Genomic DNA, 16045 nt, shown 5'->3' with positions numbered 1-16045 from the left:
GTGATGGGCTGGACTATTTGAGAGAATTCGGGGATAAACCTGCGGTAAAAGTTAGCGAAGCCTAACATGTTTTGCACACCTTTTACGGAGGATGTTGATGGCCATTTGAGAACTGCATCGACCTTCTTTGAATCCATACGCACTCCGCCAGGTGATAATATGAATCCCAAGAATTCAACTTCAGTCATGTTGAAAACACATTTTTCCAACTTAGCGAAAAGTTTGTGTTGACGCAATCTTTCGAGGACCATTTTCACGTGTTTCCGATGAAGAATAAACGAGGATGTCGTCAATGTAAACAACAACACACACATCTATGAGCTCTCTGAGGACATCGTTCATAAAATATTGAAAGGCGGCCGGGGCATTGCAAAGTCCGAAGGGCATGACCTGATATTCAAATAGCCCATACTTGGTGCGGAAGGCCGTCTTCCATTCATCGCCCTCTTTTACTCGTACCAAGTGGTAAGCTCCTCTAAGATCCAGCTTTGTATATATGCATGCTTTTCTGACTTGGTCCAGGAGTTCAGGGATCAAAGGTAACGGATATCTATTCTTAACGGTGATCTGGTTCAGGGAGCGATAATCTATACAAGTTCTAAGGTCTCCTTCCTTTTTTGGAACGAAGAACAAAGCTGAAGAAGCAGGGGACTTGGAAGGACGAATAAACCCATTTCCCAGGTATTGATCCAGGTATTGTCGAAGGTGAAGGTTCTCAGGCTCGGTGAGGGCATAAATTCTACTACAAGGAGGAGTAGATCCAGGTATCAGGTCTATCTGGCAGTCCTAAGACCTATGAGGAGGTAGAGAGTTAGCCTGATCCTTCCGGAAAACATCTTGGTATTCTAAGTATTCGGGAGGTAACTGGGGAGTCTCTGAAGAAATTGCTGCCAGTGCAACACCAGGTGGAGGGTGACAAGTAGAGACACATTCTGGAAACTGGACCGTTCTTGCTCGCCAATCGATCAGAGGATTGTGTTTCTCTAACCAAGGTATTCCTAGAATAATCTGAAACTGAGGGGCCTTGATCACATCGAACACGATCTTCTCATGGTGTCCATCTTGACTTACTAGCGTCACCTCTTGAGTGGTATGCGTTACTGGCCCGGAGGCTATCTCCGTACCATCCACCGTAGTAATGACGTCTTTTACAGCCTTGGGACAAAGAGTTAGATTCATCCTCAAAACCATTTCATGATCCACATAATTGCCGATGGCACCGCTGTCGACGTAAGCTTCAATTGCATGTAATCGATCCGGATTATCAGGGCTAATGAGGACCATAGGTATCACGAAATGCGAGGTCACGGAACTGGTTTTCACGCTCGGCAAGAGGACCTCTATTCTTGTCGGGCGAGGTTGTTTCCCTGCTCAGAGTTTGTAACTTTGGTAACTGCAGCTCCTACTGCCTTCTTGGCAGGTTTCACCGGACAGTCTCGAAGAAAGTGCCCTGAGTTTCCGCAATAGAGGCATAATTGCAACTGTTTTCTCCTTTCCCGCTCCTTTTGTGTTCGTGGTCCTTTCAGACCCCCTATTTGCATGGGTTCCCCGGAGTCTACTCCTTTGGAAGGAGTTGGCGGTTTGGAAAATACTCGAGCATCAAACTTGGAACGATCGGCCTTCCAGTTCTGCAGTCTGTGATCTATTTGAACGACCAAGTCTATATAATCTGAACAGTCTTGTGGGGGATTCACTACTTGGGCTAAAACGTCTTTGAGCTCTCCACGTAGACCTCTATAAAACAGCGTAATCCTTTTGTCCTCAGGCCATTGAGTTTCCACTATTAGTCTATTGAAAGATGCAATATAAGCCAAAAGGTCTTGATTACCCTGTCGCAACGAAAGAAGCTCGTTGTCCAAGGCCTGCCCCTGTGAATGTCTTGCGAACAGTTTTTCCATACTAAGCTGAAAGGCTTGAAAATCATGGAGAACCGGATCATCTTGATTAACTAGAGGGATCGACCAGTCTGCTGCATTGCCACTAAGGTACGAAAGTACAAAAGCTACTTTAGCTTGATCAGTTGGAAAGGCTGCTGGCCGGCATAAAAAATGCAACCGGCACTGATTGATAAATACTGCAAACCTCTTTGGGTCACCAGAAAATCGTTCGGGCGGAGCCAGAGGTACATTCCCAGGTAGGTTGATCTGCACTGGATTCATAGAGGATGTCGAAGGAAGATTTGCCCCTGATGCGGGTAACGGGGTCTGTCCGGCTTGTGACTGTAGCAATTGTCTAGCAAGATCGTCTGTTCTCTCCTTGTAAATAATTAGTTCCCTTCTTAGAGCATTCGTTTCCTGACGAGCTGCATGCACTTCTGCCCTTAGTACCCCAAGTAACCGGGCTAGGTGGTCAGTATCCGAGGTTTCCATAACGCCTGGGCGAGAGTTTTGCGGTAGGCTTTGCGTTCTGTAACGCTCACCTGATTCTCGCAGAGGCGCCGGTCTTGACTGGGCGACTACCGTATCTTCAAAGGTGATGTGAAGCACCCGGTTGGCTCTTTGGGCTGGACCTCTGTGCACTGTATGCCTGACTTGAAGAATAAGATGTCTGCAGATAGAAAATATGGGATTAATGAACTGGGGTTATTGGGGTGTCCCTATCTCTTTCCTTTTCTCCTCTCCTGTAGAACCCCAAAGGTTAACGCTCTCACCTTAGGTAAGTGAATGCCGAGCTCTCCATCTGCCTCGGGGCAGGGTGCTGTAACCAGTTTCTTCACTGGATAGGTAGCGCAGGCCTCTTGACTTCAGAGGACTGCTGTCCGTCGTTTACTGCACGAACGGTAAGTTTCGAGTAATTCTAATGTCTTTAAAGTCTTTAGTAATGATGCCTCTTGTTTTGCAGGGTTCCGGCGATGGCGGATGACGGGCTGAAGTGAGTTGAAGATGGAGCCCGTGTGATGAATAGAAGCGCCTGGAAGCACGTAAGTAAGCGCTTGTTGCCTGCTTCACGATGCGCTCTAACTGTCTTTTTATTTTGCAGGTACAAGTTCGGAGCGGCTGCAGGGTGCCGGAATACCCACTGGGTTAGATGTGGAAAGGAGTAATGGCACGTGAGTATTAAAGTTCCCCAATGTCTTTAAACGCACCTTGTTTTGTCTTTCAGATGCGGGATGCAGCGCCGAAGGCCTCCGGAGCGTGCGAAGAGTTGGTAAGCTTTTGTCTTTCAGATGCCGGAATGCAGTGTGAAGACCTCCGGAGCGCACGAAGAGTAGGTAAGCCTTTGTCTTTCAGATGCCGGAATGCAGCGCGAGGCGTTGGTGACAGCCGATGGACCAGGTAAGTGAAGAGCTGTCACTGAAGACCTTAATGCTAACCTGTTCTTTCTTGTCTTTATAGGTGTTGCTGAAGACTGGATTCAGGATGGTAAGCCTTTTTCCTTAGGCCCAGGATCAGATGCAGAAGACACGATGAGCGTTCTGCTGCAGAGGATGCAGAATAACGCAAAGCAAGATTCATCCATCGGGTGTGGTTTAAATAGCCTCCTGTAGTGCTTAGGTGTCTCCTTCCACAGCCACGCCTAGGTAAGAAAAGAGTTCCTGCTTTCCAGAAGAGTTCCAGTGTTCTGAATCTAGGGAGTGGGGAGTGGCTCCTGCCCCACCCAACAGGAAAAATAGTTCCAAACAGAAGAGGATCAGAGGCTCAACTGGCAGGCAAGTAAGCAGCATGGTCTGCTGCAGGTAAGTCCACCCAAGCATTATGAGCCCGGCGCTTCCAGCGCTGGGACTGGGCATATTTATGAGCCTGGTGCCACTGGCGCCAGGACTGGGTCCAAAAGGTCCCAATTGGGACTGGTTGGCACTCGGAACCTGGGTTATGGATCTGTTTCCAAGGGAGTTGGGAAAACCCTGACCTTTTGGAAGCAGAGATCATGACACAAAAAAAGAGCAATGGCAAAATGGTTCACCCCATTATTAAATGACGTGAAAAAGGAAAACAAAAAGATGGAATTGGAATGGAGGAAAGAATACAACCCAGGGAAAAAAACACTGTACCAGAAACAAATCCGCGCATACAAGAAGGAAATTCAAAAGGCAAAGAGAAGACATTACGATGACAGAATCAACAATGCCACCAACACACAAAAAGAAATGTTCAGCATCATTGAAGAAATGAGAAACCCACTAGGCTGCGATAACACCCCAACCTCCTCAGAAAAACTATGCAATGACCTGGCAGACCACTTCAAAAAAAAAATCAATGACATCTGACAAACCATACAAAAGCGACCAACCAACCACAACACACAACCCAACAAACCTAACATGGAACCACAGCACAAACTCCATAGCTTTCCTGAAATATCAGCAGAGGCATTCGCAATGCTGGTAAAACGGAGCAAGAAAGCGGGATCACCCATGGACCCCTGTCCCCCAGACATCTACAAATCAATCCTTGCGCAAGGATCGCCGGCAGATCACTACAGAAACCTTCTAAATCTATCACTATCAGGGATTGTACCGAAGATCTTCAAATCAGCATACATCAAGCCACTCCTGAAAAACACAAGTGGTGATGTGGATGACCTTTCCAACTACAGGCCGATCTCTAACATCCCCTACCCAGCAAAACTTCTAGAAACCTACGTATATAAACTAACCCAAGAGCACGTAGAAAAACACCACCTGCTGGATCAAACTCAAATCGGTTTCAGACCCGCGAGAGGAACAGAAACAGCACTACTATCCATCTGGGACGACCTCAAAACCAACGCAGACTCTAACACTACCTCAGCCCTTATTCTGCTCGACCTCTCCGCAGCCTTTGACAAAGTTAGCCACAACACCCTGACCAAAAGACTAGAAGATATAGGCATAACAGACACAGCACTACGCTGGACCAAATCATTCCTAGCAGACAGAACAGAAACTGTATGGATAAAACCTTTCAAATCCACTCCACGAGTTAACGACTGTGGAGTGCCACAAGGATCCTCACTATCTCCACTATATTTCAACATCTATCAGACTCCGGTCATCAAAATCTTCAAAAAATACATCACATGTTACAACTACGCAGATGACACTCAGATCATCTACAAAATCAAAGACACCGATACCGACCATTCAACCCTAACCGACTGTCTAAAAGAAGTCTTCAACTGGATGGATGCCAACAACCTGAAAATCAACACAGGAAAGACAGAAATCATGATCGTTTTTAAAGACCAAGAGAACAAAACCGCCATCCCATGGCCTACGGAAATGGGAAATGCACCAGCACCATCGAAGGTAGTAAAAAATCTGGGAGTCTTCATGGACAGCACTGTAACCCTGGAAACACAAATAAATGCAACAGTGAAGAAATGTTTCTTCCTCCTCCACACGGCAAGAAGAATTCTACCTTTCCTCTCCTTCACTCACAAAACACTCACCATCGTCGCCCTTGTCATGTCAAAAATCGACTATGCAAACAGCCTCTACCTCGGAATACCAGAATACCTCCTGAAGAAACTGCAACGGAACCAAAATGCAGCAGCAAGACTACTCCTCAAACTATCCAGAAGAGACCACATCACTCCAGCCCTAAAAACACTACACTGGCTCCCAGTAAAACATCGCATCACCTTCAAAACAATGTGCATAACGCACAGGGCAATCAGCGGACAAGGAGCAGAATTCCTACAAAAGAAAATAACAGTCTACAAACCAACGAGACCCCTCCGACCAAACAACGAAATCCGCCTGGAACTCAAACCATACCTTAAGAAAAAACTTGGAGGCACCTCCTTCTACCACTTAGCCGCAAAAACCTGGAACAACATCCCAAAAGAAATAAGAAATACTAAAGATCACCTAAAATTCAGGAAATCACTAAAAACCTGGCTCTTCAACACCACAGACTAAATATGGAAACCAAAACCGGAAAAAAGATGACTAAACCGGAAAGTAGACGGACATCCCCGACCCGAGAGGATAACTCCCAAGGCACCTGGAGGGGTGACTCCGGATAGACTAAACACAGGCGGCACGCACGGAGACGGAGTCAACTACCCCAGACAATCCCACCAACACTTTGCCTGCCCTAGTTACCGCCAGGGACCACAGTGGTGTGGAATTGTCGAGATATTGGCAATCACCACACTACCTGAGAGGTTGACATTGGCAGGCCGCAGGAGAAGGAAGAGAGGATAAGGGGAGCTATGAGAGAGCTTGCTAGAGGTGGAAACCAGAGGAGCAGGGAACCTTGTATGCCGGTCGGACCCAGAACAGACAGAGCCGCTTCAAGGGAAACTGTGCAAGCCGGGCGTCTCAACTCAGGATAGAGATGCAAATTAACCAACCCTACTAACAAATTTCCCTTTCTGCATACACCTCTCAAACTCCAAACCAAACACAACCAAAACCTACAGCACAACAAACCGCACAAACTTCACTACATTGCAACAACAAAACAAAAACACACAGTCTTGCACAACAGTACACGACGACTACTCACAAACACCTCAGGCCCAGCCAACGGACCCACCGGGCTGAGGCCGCCAACAGCACATCACTGCTCCCTTGCACTTTTCCTGCTTCCTCCCACTAAATCAACCTCCCCTCCTCTTTCAGAACCGCCAGAGCGCCAGGGGACCACTCCGGTGGTGATAGTGCGCGGTACAAATGTCCTTTAACATTAACATTAACATACTTAAAAATCTGGTTAAACCTCTTCAAAACCAAGGAAATACTGAGGAATAGACGTCAAATTACAGCAAGAAACACAAAGTGTAGATTCTGCGATGCAGAAGAAGAAAATCTAAAACATTTTGTGATCAGTTGTCCTGAATTAAAAGACAAACGGGAGAACTGTTTAAGGAGATACCAGACATATAATCAAGAAGATTGGTGGAGACAATTACATATTACAGAAAGTAAATCGCTACTGATAGCAATGATGCGATTTTTAGACCACCTCCAATCTTTGCTAGAGCGGTCCTCAGTAAAAGACATCTGAAAGCAAAATGTTCAAATTAGGAAGAAACTCTGGTCAGAATCTATCTAACCAAAATAACACTCCAGACACCAAGTAGAAAAAGCCTTCTTGCTGTGTCGTCTCTTTTCTTTATTCCTTTCTACTTTCTAGAAAATAGTGGACTCTAAAAAGCAAATCTTATGATGAGTACTATTGCAAAGTCTCGATTTGAGTTTTGTTTTGAGTTTTTAAAAAAAATATATTTAAAAAAGTTTGTATAAACTAAATGAAAAAAAAATACTAATTACTTGAATTGTCTAAAAGGTCTAACTTTAGGGGCGTTTCTTTCACAGTGCCATTTTACGCAGTTCTGTTCCGCGATCTGTTTGAATTTGCTGTCGCAGCTGCGTCTGGGGCCCTGATAAAACTGCGTTACTACTTGCAGCGGCGTACACTCCATTTTTGACTACTTTTGTAATATTTTGGTGAGTTATTTGAGGCGACCCTTGACACATTTTACAGATAAAACAGGCAACATTTCAGAGCTTCCCACATAGGAACGTAAAGGCAAACCTGCCATAGCAAATGTTAAGGCATGAAAGTAAAAGGCAGTTCTAAGCAGTCTATTGAGAAGAGACTCATTTCAACTATTGTTGTCCATAACAAGCTTGTCATGTGCTTTCAGGGGGTAGCCAATGCTTTTGCCATGAGAGCAGAGATCTCAATCTCTCTGGAGCCTTGCATCAGGTATACGACTTATCTCTCCTGCATACTTGTCACTTCCTCAGATAGGTATTACGATAACCTCTGCAAGTGGCGATCTGAACAAAAAATCATAACAGTCCAAACTCCCTTTAGGCCAAATGTTACCCAGCTGGTGACACAGAAGGATTTCCACTCCCCATTTCCCTCTTTGGGTAAGTATAAATCTGATTGTTGTGGGTTTATTGGCTCCCCTGAACCCATCTGGGCCATGTTCCCTTTCAGCTCATTATGTCAGAAAGGGAATTTCGATCTGATGCATTTCAAACAACTGTTTTACTTGTTCCTCTTGCTCACTGAAACAGTAAATTAATTTGATAAAGCAAAATGTTTCCCCACAAAAGTCTCTTGTGAACTCGCACAACAAATCTTTAGATTAACAAACACATCTTCCATACAAATAGTCTCTCTGGGTGTTTCCAGGTGTCTTGGCACACTATGGTCCGAGCAGGTGGCATCTGGGATATAGTTTCCACCTGTGGCCAAAGGATGGGCACTGTTATTGAGCTAGAACAAGTACTCCCATTGAAGGTAGCCCAATTCTGTTGCAATTGTGTCCACAGCATCTCCCAGAGCTGGAATAGGCCAGGAGAGGCACTAATTGCATAGGTAGGTGCTAGAGCACCATCTGGCCCCAGGAACTGACCCTGCCTGCCCACCCCAGCTTAGTCTACTCTCCTCCTACTTAAACCGATGCTCACTGGTTCCTGGAACCTATTAATAGGCCTAGACATTAACGATCAAGTTATCTGTCAGATAACCTACTCACTGCTCTACCACAAGCTTGTTCCTTTTTCACCTCCTCCTAGGCAACCTTTTCGTTGTTTGTGTCTTACTCTCTGTCTGTGGTTCGCCCCATGTCTCCAGGGAACGTCCTGCTGTCCACTTATTTTAACTTTTCCTTCTCTCCTCCAAAACCTTCCTATTTTTATGGTTGGCAAACTCTGTCCTTTCCACTCTGCCAAACGCATAGCATCAAATACTTAGGCATCAATGTCAGCACTGCAATGGGCAATTTGCTTGAATTAAATTACCCCCTGGTTCTCCATAGAATTAAGGCAGACCTGAACAGATGGGACTCCCTACGGCTGTCCCCGATGGATAGGATCAACGCGTTCAAGATGAATTCCTTATCTAAGCTGATATACCTAGCTACCATATTCCCTGTGACTCCCACCCCATCAATGTTCAAAGAACTGGGCGCACAGATTACCAAATTCATTTGACGGGGAAGAGGCCTGGCTCAAGTTGGAGGTGCTGCAGCCCACTAAGGTGGATGGGGGCTGGCCCTCCCCTCCTGGAAACTGCATTACCAAGCCGCTCAAGTGTGCTGGGCTAAGCGGTGGCTTAATCCAGATGAAAGGGCTAGTTGGATGACGGCAGAGCTGTCCATATTGACCTCATACTTTCCTCCGGAGATCCTTTCTATTCCGCCGTCCAAGCTGCCTGGCTAGATTAAATCACATTGGATAGTGGGACCGACGCTGGCTCAATGGCAAAAGATGAGGACGATATTGGGTACGCCCGTCCACACTGCGATGGCTTGGCTTAGTATTAGGGCACTCTTGCCATACCAACTTGATTACAGGCTCCATCGTAAACAAGATACTGTATGGACGCAGGTCATGGTCCTGGACCTATATGAGGGGAATGACCCTTCTCCGAATGCTAAGAGGATTCTGGAAATGTGGGTGGGGGGGTCCGATTGGCTACGATATAGGACCTTGATGTCTGTGATCCACAGTTGTACTACTAATAATTCTCGCCAGCTCGGTCCGAACACAGGCAAATTAGTACTTCAGCGGGATGTATCTATCTTTCCGCACCTGCGTTAATTTTACACCATTTATACACCTAATAACATGGGTAGAATCCATACATTCGTGAACCTATGGGCGAATGACTTTAGTTTAGTTTAGTTTACTTTAGTTTATTTATTTGTAGAGCACTCCAGGCCCTCAGGCATCTGGGCGCTTGGCTTAAGGTTACATAGTTGTATATTACGGTTTAAATTACAATATTGCAAAAGTTTGTATAATTGACATTCTTGAAATTACATATATACATTTAGAATTACATAGATACAATATCGAGTTAAGGTTACATTTAGGTAGTATCGTATCTGGATATAAACACAGTGAAGGATCATGATTGCAAGATAATATAATTACCTAGCTAATTATGCACAGTGTTAGGTACTTTTTGGAAAGGCCTAAGAGACTAGGTCGTTGTAGCGGGATGAGGTATTAATGGTTTTCTTCCTCTAATAGCCAGAGCTTGATGTTCTTTCTGAATAGATGATATGATGGTTCGGCTCTTAAGGTGGTGGGTAGTGCGTTCCAGTTTTTGGCTGCCAGGCCGGGGAAGCTCGAGCCTCCTGCAGTTTGGAGGGCGAAACGAGGAACCATGCATGATACAGTTGGATTGGGCCGATCTAGTTGGTCTAGATGGTATATTGCGTTGGAAACTGTTGGTTAAGTATTGAGGTGCGTCATTGGAAAGACATTTGTGAGTAAGTGATAATGTTTTGAAGGAGATCCTTTGTTTAATTGAGAGCCAGTTCAGATTACATCTGGTTTCTGAAATGTGTTATCTCTTAGGGATCTTTAGGGCTGACCGGACAGCGTTGTTTTGGATCACTTGCATTTTGCTCAGGTTTTGTTGAGAGGTTCCTATGTATAGCGCATTGCAATAGTCTAACTTTGATAGGACTAGTGCTCTGGCCAATGTTGTGCAGTTTTCAGGTGTCAGGAATGGTCTGCAAGCTGAGATAAGTTTGTAGGTATAAGCAGTTGAAGATACAATGGCATTGGGTTTGTCTTTTTAGTGGGAGGGCCGTGTCTTAGTAGATACCTAGAGTTTTTACGTCTTTGGATATTTTAATTATGTTTCCATCGATGTTAAAGGAAGTAAACTGGTCGTTAAGTTTGTTCAGTTTGGCAGGAGTGCCTAGAAGGAGGAGCTCTGTTTTTTCATCGTTGAGACAGAGTCCGTGCTTGGCCATCCAGGCTTGTATAATCAAGTAGATGTTGTTAAGTGTTTGGCTATCTATGGCGTGGTCACCTGTGATGGGAATGAGTATCTGCGTGTCGTCTGCGTAGTTAGTGTAAACGACACCCATATAGTCAAGGTCATCAAATGATGGTTTAGAAAACACATTATATAAAGTTGGTGATACGCAAGAGCCTTGAGGCACTCCACGTGTGACTGGGGTAGGGTCTGCAGAGGCTGAGGGAACAAAGATTCTCATGGATCTATTACTGAGGAATTACTTGATCCAGGCGTTGGCTTCATTGGAGAAGTGCACTGCGGTGGTAAGGTGGTTACAGAGGACCTTGTGATTTACAAGGTCAAATGCCGCCGACAAGTCTAGGAGGAGGAGTAGGGCTAATTTGCCATTATCTTTAATGATCTGGGTCTTAAGGTCCAGCAGTGCGGTTTCGATCCCGTGTCTGTGTCTGAACCCAGATTGTCTGAGACCGAGAAGATTGTTGGATTCAAGGTGATGTTGGATCTACAGGTATGCTGCATGATCCAGTATTTTAAGCAGAACGGGACTGTTGTGATGGGTCTATAATTGGAGGGTTTGCTAGGGTCTAGTGTAGGCTTTTTTAATAGCAGTAGTAAACAGGCATCTTTTAAGTTATTTGGAACGGTGCTGGTTTCGAATGAGGCATTGATGAAGGAGGTGATAAAAGGAGCGAGTTCCTTGGCTGCTTCTTTCATAATGGGGGCAGGGCAGATGTCTCCCTGGCATTTTGATGGCTTGAGTTTCAGGATAATGTTCTCTACCTCTTTGATAGAGAGAGGGGTTAAGGTAAATTGTTTGAGTGAGATCTTATCTGGTGAGGCGGTGGCAGGGGTGGGTATAGGGCTCGAGATGAGGAGTTTTTTAGATTCGATTTTGCTTTGGAGCATGGTGATTTTATCCTGCAGTGCGTTCTGGATATCCGTGCACCAAGTAGTGTTTTAGTGCAAGTGTCAGGTGGTGGGTCCAGGGATTCTAATTCTCTAAGGATATTGAACAATTCCTTAGTGTTTGATTTTGCATTAATGATGCAGTCATTGTAGCTATCTGTTTTTGCCTGGAAGATGGCTTCTTTGTAGTCGCGAGATGCTTGTGAGAAGTTTTCTTTGTTAATTATGGTAGGGGTACATTTCCAGAGTGTTTCTGCGTTTCTTTTCAATTTTCGAAGGGACCTTAGGTGAGGGGTGAACCATGAATTGAGGTGGGCCCGAGGTTTAGGTTTTTGTAATTTAAGGGGTGCTATTTTGTTGATGGCTGAGAGTAGGGTGTGGTTGTAGAGGTCTACTAGGGCAGTGGGGTCTGTGATGGGTGTAGTTGGGTTGATAATGGGCTTGAGTAAGGGCAGGATGTTTTCTAGGATGATGTTATGTTTGTTTCTGGTTTTGGACGGAGGGCTAGAGGCAGATTGTTGGGAATGATGCTTTCCTTAATAGTGAAGGAGATTATATGGTGGTCTGACCAGGCGCAGTGTGTATTGGCTGAGATAATGATGTTACAGTTATGATCCACTAACCAGTCAAGTGTTCTGCCTTTGCAGTGTGTGGGTTCAGTAATTCTATGCTGGAATCCAAGTCCAGAAATAGGCGATGGACGAGGCTTTTCGATCTTTGGGGTCCAGATAGCCCAGGTTCAGATCGCCCAAGAGTATGACTTGGGATTTCGGTTTGATGTTAGTTGATAAAAGGAGTGATATGTCATCCTCGAATGAGGTGATTGGGCCAGGAGGCCAATAGATGAGGTGTATTGTGATGGTGCTGGATGGTGAGGTCGATAGTGTGACTGATAATAGTTCTGCAGAGGGTAAGGCGACGCTGGTGATGGTTTGCAGTTCCAATGTTTTTTTGTGGATGAATGCAATGCCTCCCCCTTTGGAGAGGTTTGAGTCTCTAGCCTGTCTGATAATAGAGTAATTGGGAGGGATAGAGAGAGCAAGTGAGGATCCTGAGCCTGGATGCAGCCACGTTTCGGTGATCGCCATGATGTCTAGGTCATGAGAGGTAATTAAATCTGCAATATCGAGTGCATGGGCCAGTAGTGATCTTGCATTAATGAGAGCTGCCTTGATGTCAGATAAGGTATTCTTGGGTGTATTGGTGGACTACGTATTATTTGTGGTATTAGAGGCTGTGGAATCATTAGGCAGGTTGGTTTTGTGCGTGGTGTGTTTGGTGGAGGGAGATGAGTGAGAGGTGTTGAGTCTGGAGCGTAGGCGGCGATTCCTGTCATCAAGTGAGCAAGGGAAGGTGGAGTTGGGTGTTGTTGTACTAGGCAAATTGGGTTTGGAGGTGGGTGGGATCTGTTTGGGTAGGTATTGTGGGCATGACTCAATAGGAAGTGGTGTTATGGGTAGTTGGTGGTTGCTCGGTAAGTGTGCTCTTATGTGTAGGGTATTGGTAATGGGGCAGGCTACTGAATAGGTGCCGTGAGGGTTGATGTGAGGATCAGATGGACGGAGCCCTGTTTGAGTGTTTTTTTAAACTTCTGGTAGGCATGGTAGGGTGGAACTAGAAGTGATGGTGGTAGGTTATGGGCCATTTGTAGATTAGAAGGGTGGTGGCCTGCTTGGGTGTTTTCTTTGCTTGTTGTTGAGCAGGGTAGTAAGAAGACGGATGGTGTGACTAGGCGGTAGGTTGAAGGCTATGGATAGGCGACTGTGATTGTCATGATTCAGATCCACGGTGGGTGACACTATGTGACTGGCGTAAGTGGCCTTGGGTATAGTTAAATATGCAAATAGTAGGGCAAACAATGTGGTTGTTGTGGCATATGGTAATATGCACATCTTTGGGGTCTGATAAGCAGACCTGTGACCATGCTAGATGCTGGGGACCTGTATGACTTTTTTACATATATCCCTGAGGTTTCCTTCAACATAAAGAACAGGGAGATCCAATTTAAACTAGCCCACAGAGTATACAACACGACGGGCAAGTTGTACAAGATGGGACTAACATATACACCAGTAGGCTGGCGACAGTGTGGGGTTCTGGGCTCCATGGGGCACATCCTGTCGGCGTATTCGTATTGGGGCATGGTGCACTGGCATGTGATGCGCATCCCCGGAGCAGAACTTGAGCGGGCCCGGACCCTATGTTTGTCGTTCAGAGGGATGAATGGCACGAGGATCCGGTGGTATGTAAATTGATGCATGTGATGCTTTTGACTGCCTGTAAATATGTATAGCTACCCAGTCGAGGAGGGGCTCGAAGGGAGGACCGGATGGTTCTGTGTCTGTTGGTCGGGGGGAGGGATAAGGCATCAAACTAAGACTCCTGGGGCATACGGGCCTGTGCTGTGGGGATGGCCTTCACATATCCTTTATGTGCATCCTACGGGGCACTGGACTGGACGGGGTAATGGAAAGAACACGGGTGGGGGCAAGGAAATTATGCCCGATTTCCTGCATGGGACTGCTGTTGGACACAGGACGGGCCTGGCTGTCAATCGACTGCTGGTTCACCCATGCTGTTCCCTTTTACTGAGATCTTACGGTGGCAGGAGCGGACTGTACTGTAGTTTTGCTGAAAATAATAAAGATATGAAATCAAAAAATCCACAGCGATCACTCAATCGTGACTAACCACCAGTCTCAGCTCCGGCCAACACTTTTATTGCTCTTGAGGGCGCAGAAGCAATATAATGGTTGGCTAAGATGCTTACTTTCCAATTAATACAATTCTGATACCTGCTAAATCCACACCCAATCCTCCATCGCCGAACACCTGTGGTGCCAAACACCACACCCTTGACCCACCGCAGCCTTCACCGTGGTGGGATCCTCCTGCAAGTTTTAAGCCCCAGAGTGGCATGGTCAATTGCTCCACAGTAAAGTGCTGGGTACTGGAGGCAAGCAGTTCAGGCGCCAAACACTGTGCCCTTGACCCGCTGAGCATTAGTGTTGGCTGTGCCTAGTATAGTCTTGTCTCCAGGCACCACAATGTGTGTTGTCCATGCATTTCAAATAGGGAGGGCCCTTAAAGGGGCTGTCATCATTAAATCTTACAATAGAATGCAGGGTCAGAAATCTCCCTTCTATTCACCACGCATCTGACAGTGCTTGGCCCCAACAGATGCAGGCAGATGGCTTGTTTTGGGCGAATCGGGAGGCACCTTTTAAATGCGTGAAAACACCTACATCAACTCTGATTTTGCACAACTGTGCACAGCAGAGAAAAGGGGCCTCTGAATGTGTTATCCACACCACCCGACAGATTATTAACTAGGACTAAGTCACAGTAGCCTGATAACCATGAGAAACCCAAACTCAAATGGGAAATAGTGCCATCAAGCGGCCAGACAGAAATCATTGAAAAGCAATGTAATTCCACCCTGTGAATACTTGGGGATACCACTGCATCAGTCAGAGTAAAACATGTGCTCAGAAGGATCAGAGAAGGACCACTATGGAAAATCCCCACTGAAATGGATATGCAACAATGCTTTATGATATTCAATGGGAAAAGTTAAAATAAAGCAACACAAATGCAAACAAGACAATACTTAAAATAATGTAGAGGCTCATTTAGACAATGTCCTTTGACTTTGATGGTGAGAATTATGAAATGATGAGGAATGATAGTTGAGATGCACATGAAAAATAGGATTACACTGCTTCTTAACATGGCACTAAGATCTTATTGGATGTTGGCATGCCATGTGTAGCTTGACTTGATGGACCATGTGTAGCTTGATGGAGGGCACCCTCATGGCATATAAAATACATCCAATTATACAAGATACACATGAAAGGAACTCAACTGCAGACTAGTACATAAAAGGTAAGACTGGACAAACCTCATAACCAGCTGCAAATGCAGCCAATCTTGAAAGTGACTGTTTTCCCGAGCCACCAACACCCACAAGCAATGCATGGCCTTGGTTCATCCTTATAATGCGGTGTATTCTTGTTAAGTGTTCCAGTGCATCATCAAACAGAACCAGATTCATCTTGGTCTTGCTCTCGTTGTACTCCTCCAGTATCTCCTGCAGATATAGAATGTTCAAAAACATTGTTATTGTCAAAGATAACACTGATAATAGACAATAGCACGTCTATAAAATGTCTTGATTCAGAATGGTTTTAATGTAAAATACACTTGTGATGAAGACGTAACACACCTGAGACTAAACATGGGCCTGAGGGATACTTTTGCATATTTTTTATTTTAGAGATATTTTCGGAACCCTAAAAGGAATTTTGGTTAGATGTTAATAATGAACCACCAAAGATCACAAGGCACTAGCCTGACATGGTGTAAGGTCACCCCAAAGTATTACTGGTTATGTGTGTAATTGTAATGGATGAATTATTCCCATCAATCCTTGTGGTGCCTTATGGACATACGTCTTTGTCTATGTTCTA

At 45.4% G+C, this 16045-nt stretch overlaps 1 protein-coding gene across 1 annotated transcript in view; it reads right to left on the bottom strand.

The window, feature by feature from the left end:
- Positions 1–16045, bottom strand: part of DNAH10 (dynein axonemal heavy chain 10) — a 2725177-nt gene that overhangs the window by 905917 nt on the left and 1803215 nt on the right. The window contains exon 51 of the mRNA XM_069619694.1: positions 15478–15666. Within this exon, the coding sequence (XP_069475795.1) occupies positions 15478–15666 (189 nt within the window). The remainder of the gene's footprint in view (positions 1–15477; positions 15667–16045) is intronic.

Source organism: Ambystoma mexicanum, chromosome 10 (genome assembly GCF_040938575.1).
Source record: "Ambystoma mexicanum isolate Mex_15411 chromosome 10, UKY_AmexF1_1, whole genome shotgun sequence".
NCBI lineage: Eukaryota > Metazoa > Chordata > Amphibia > Caudata > Ambystomatidae > Ambystoma > Ambystoma mexicanum.
This window is presented reverse-complemented; position numbering and strand designations above follow the sequence as displayed.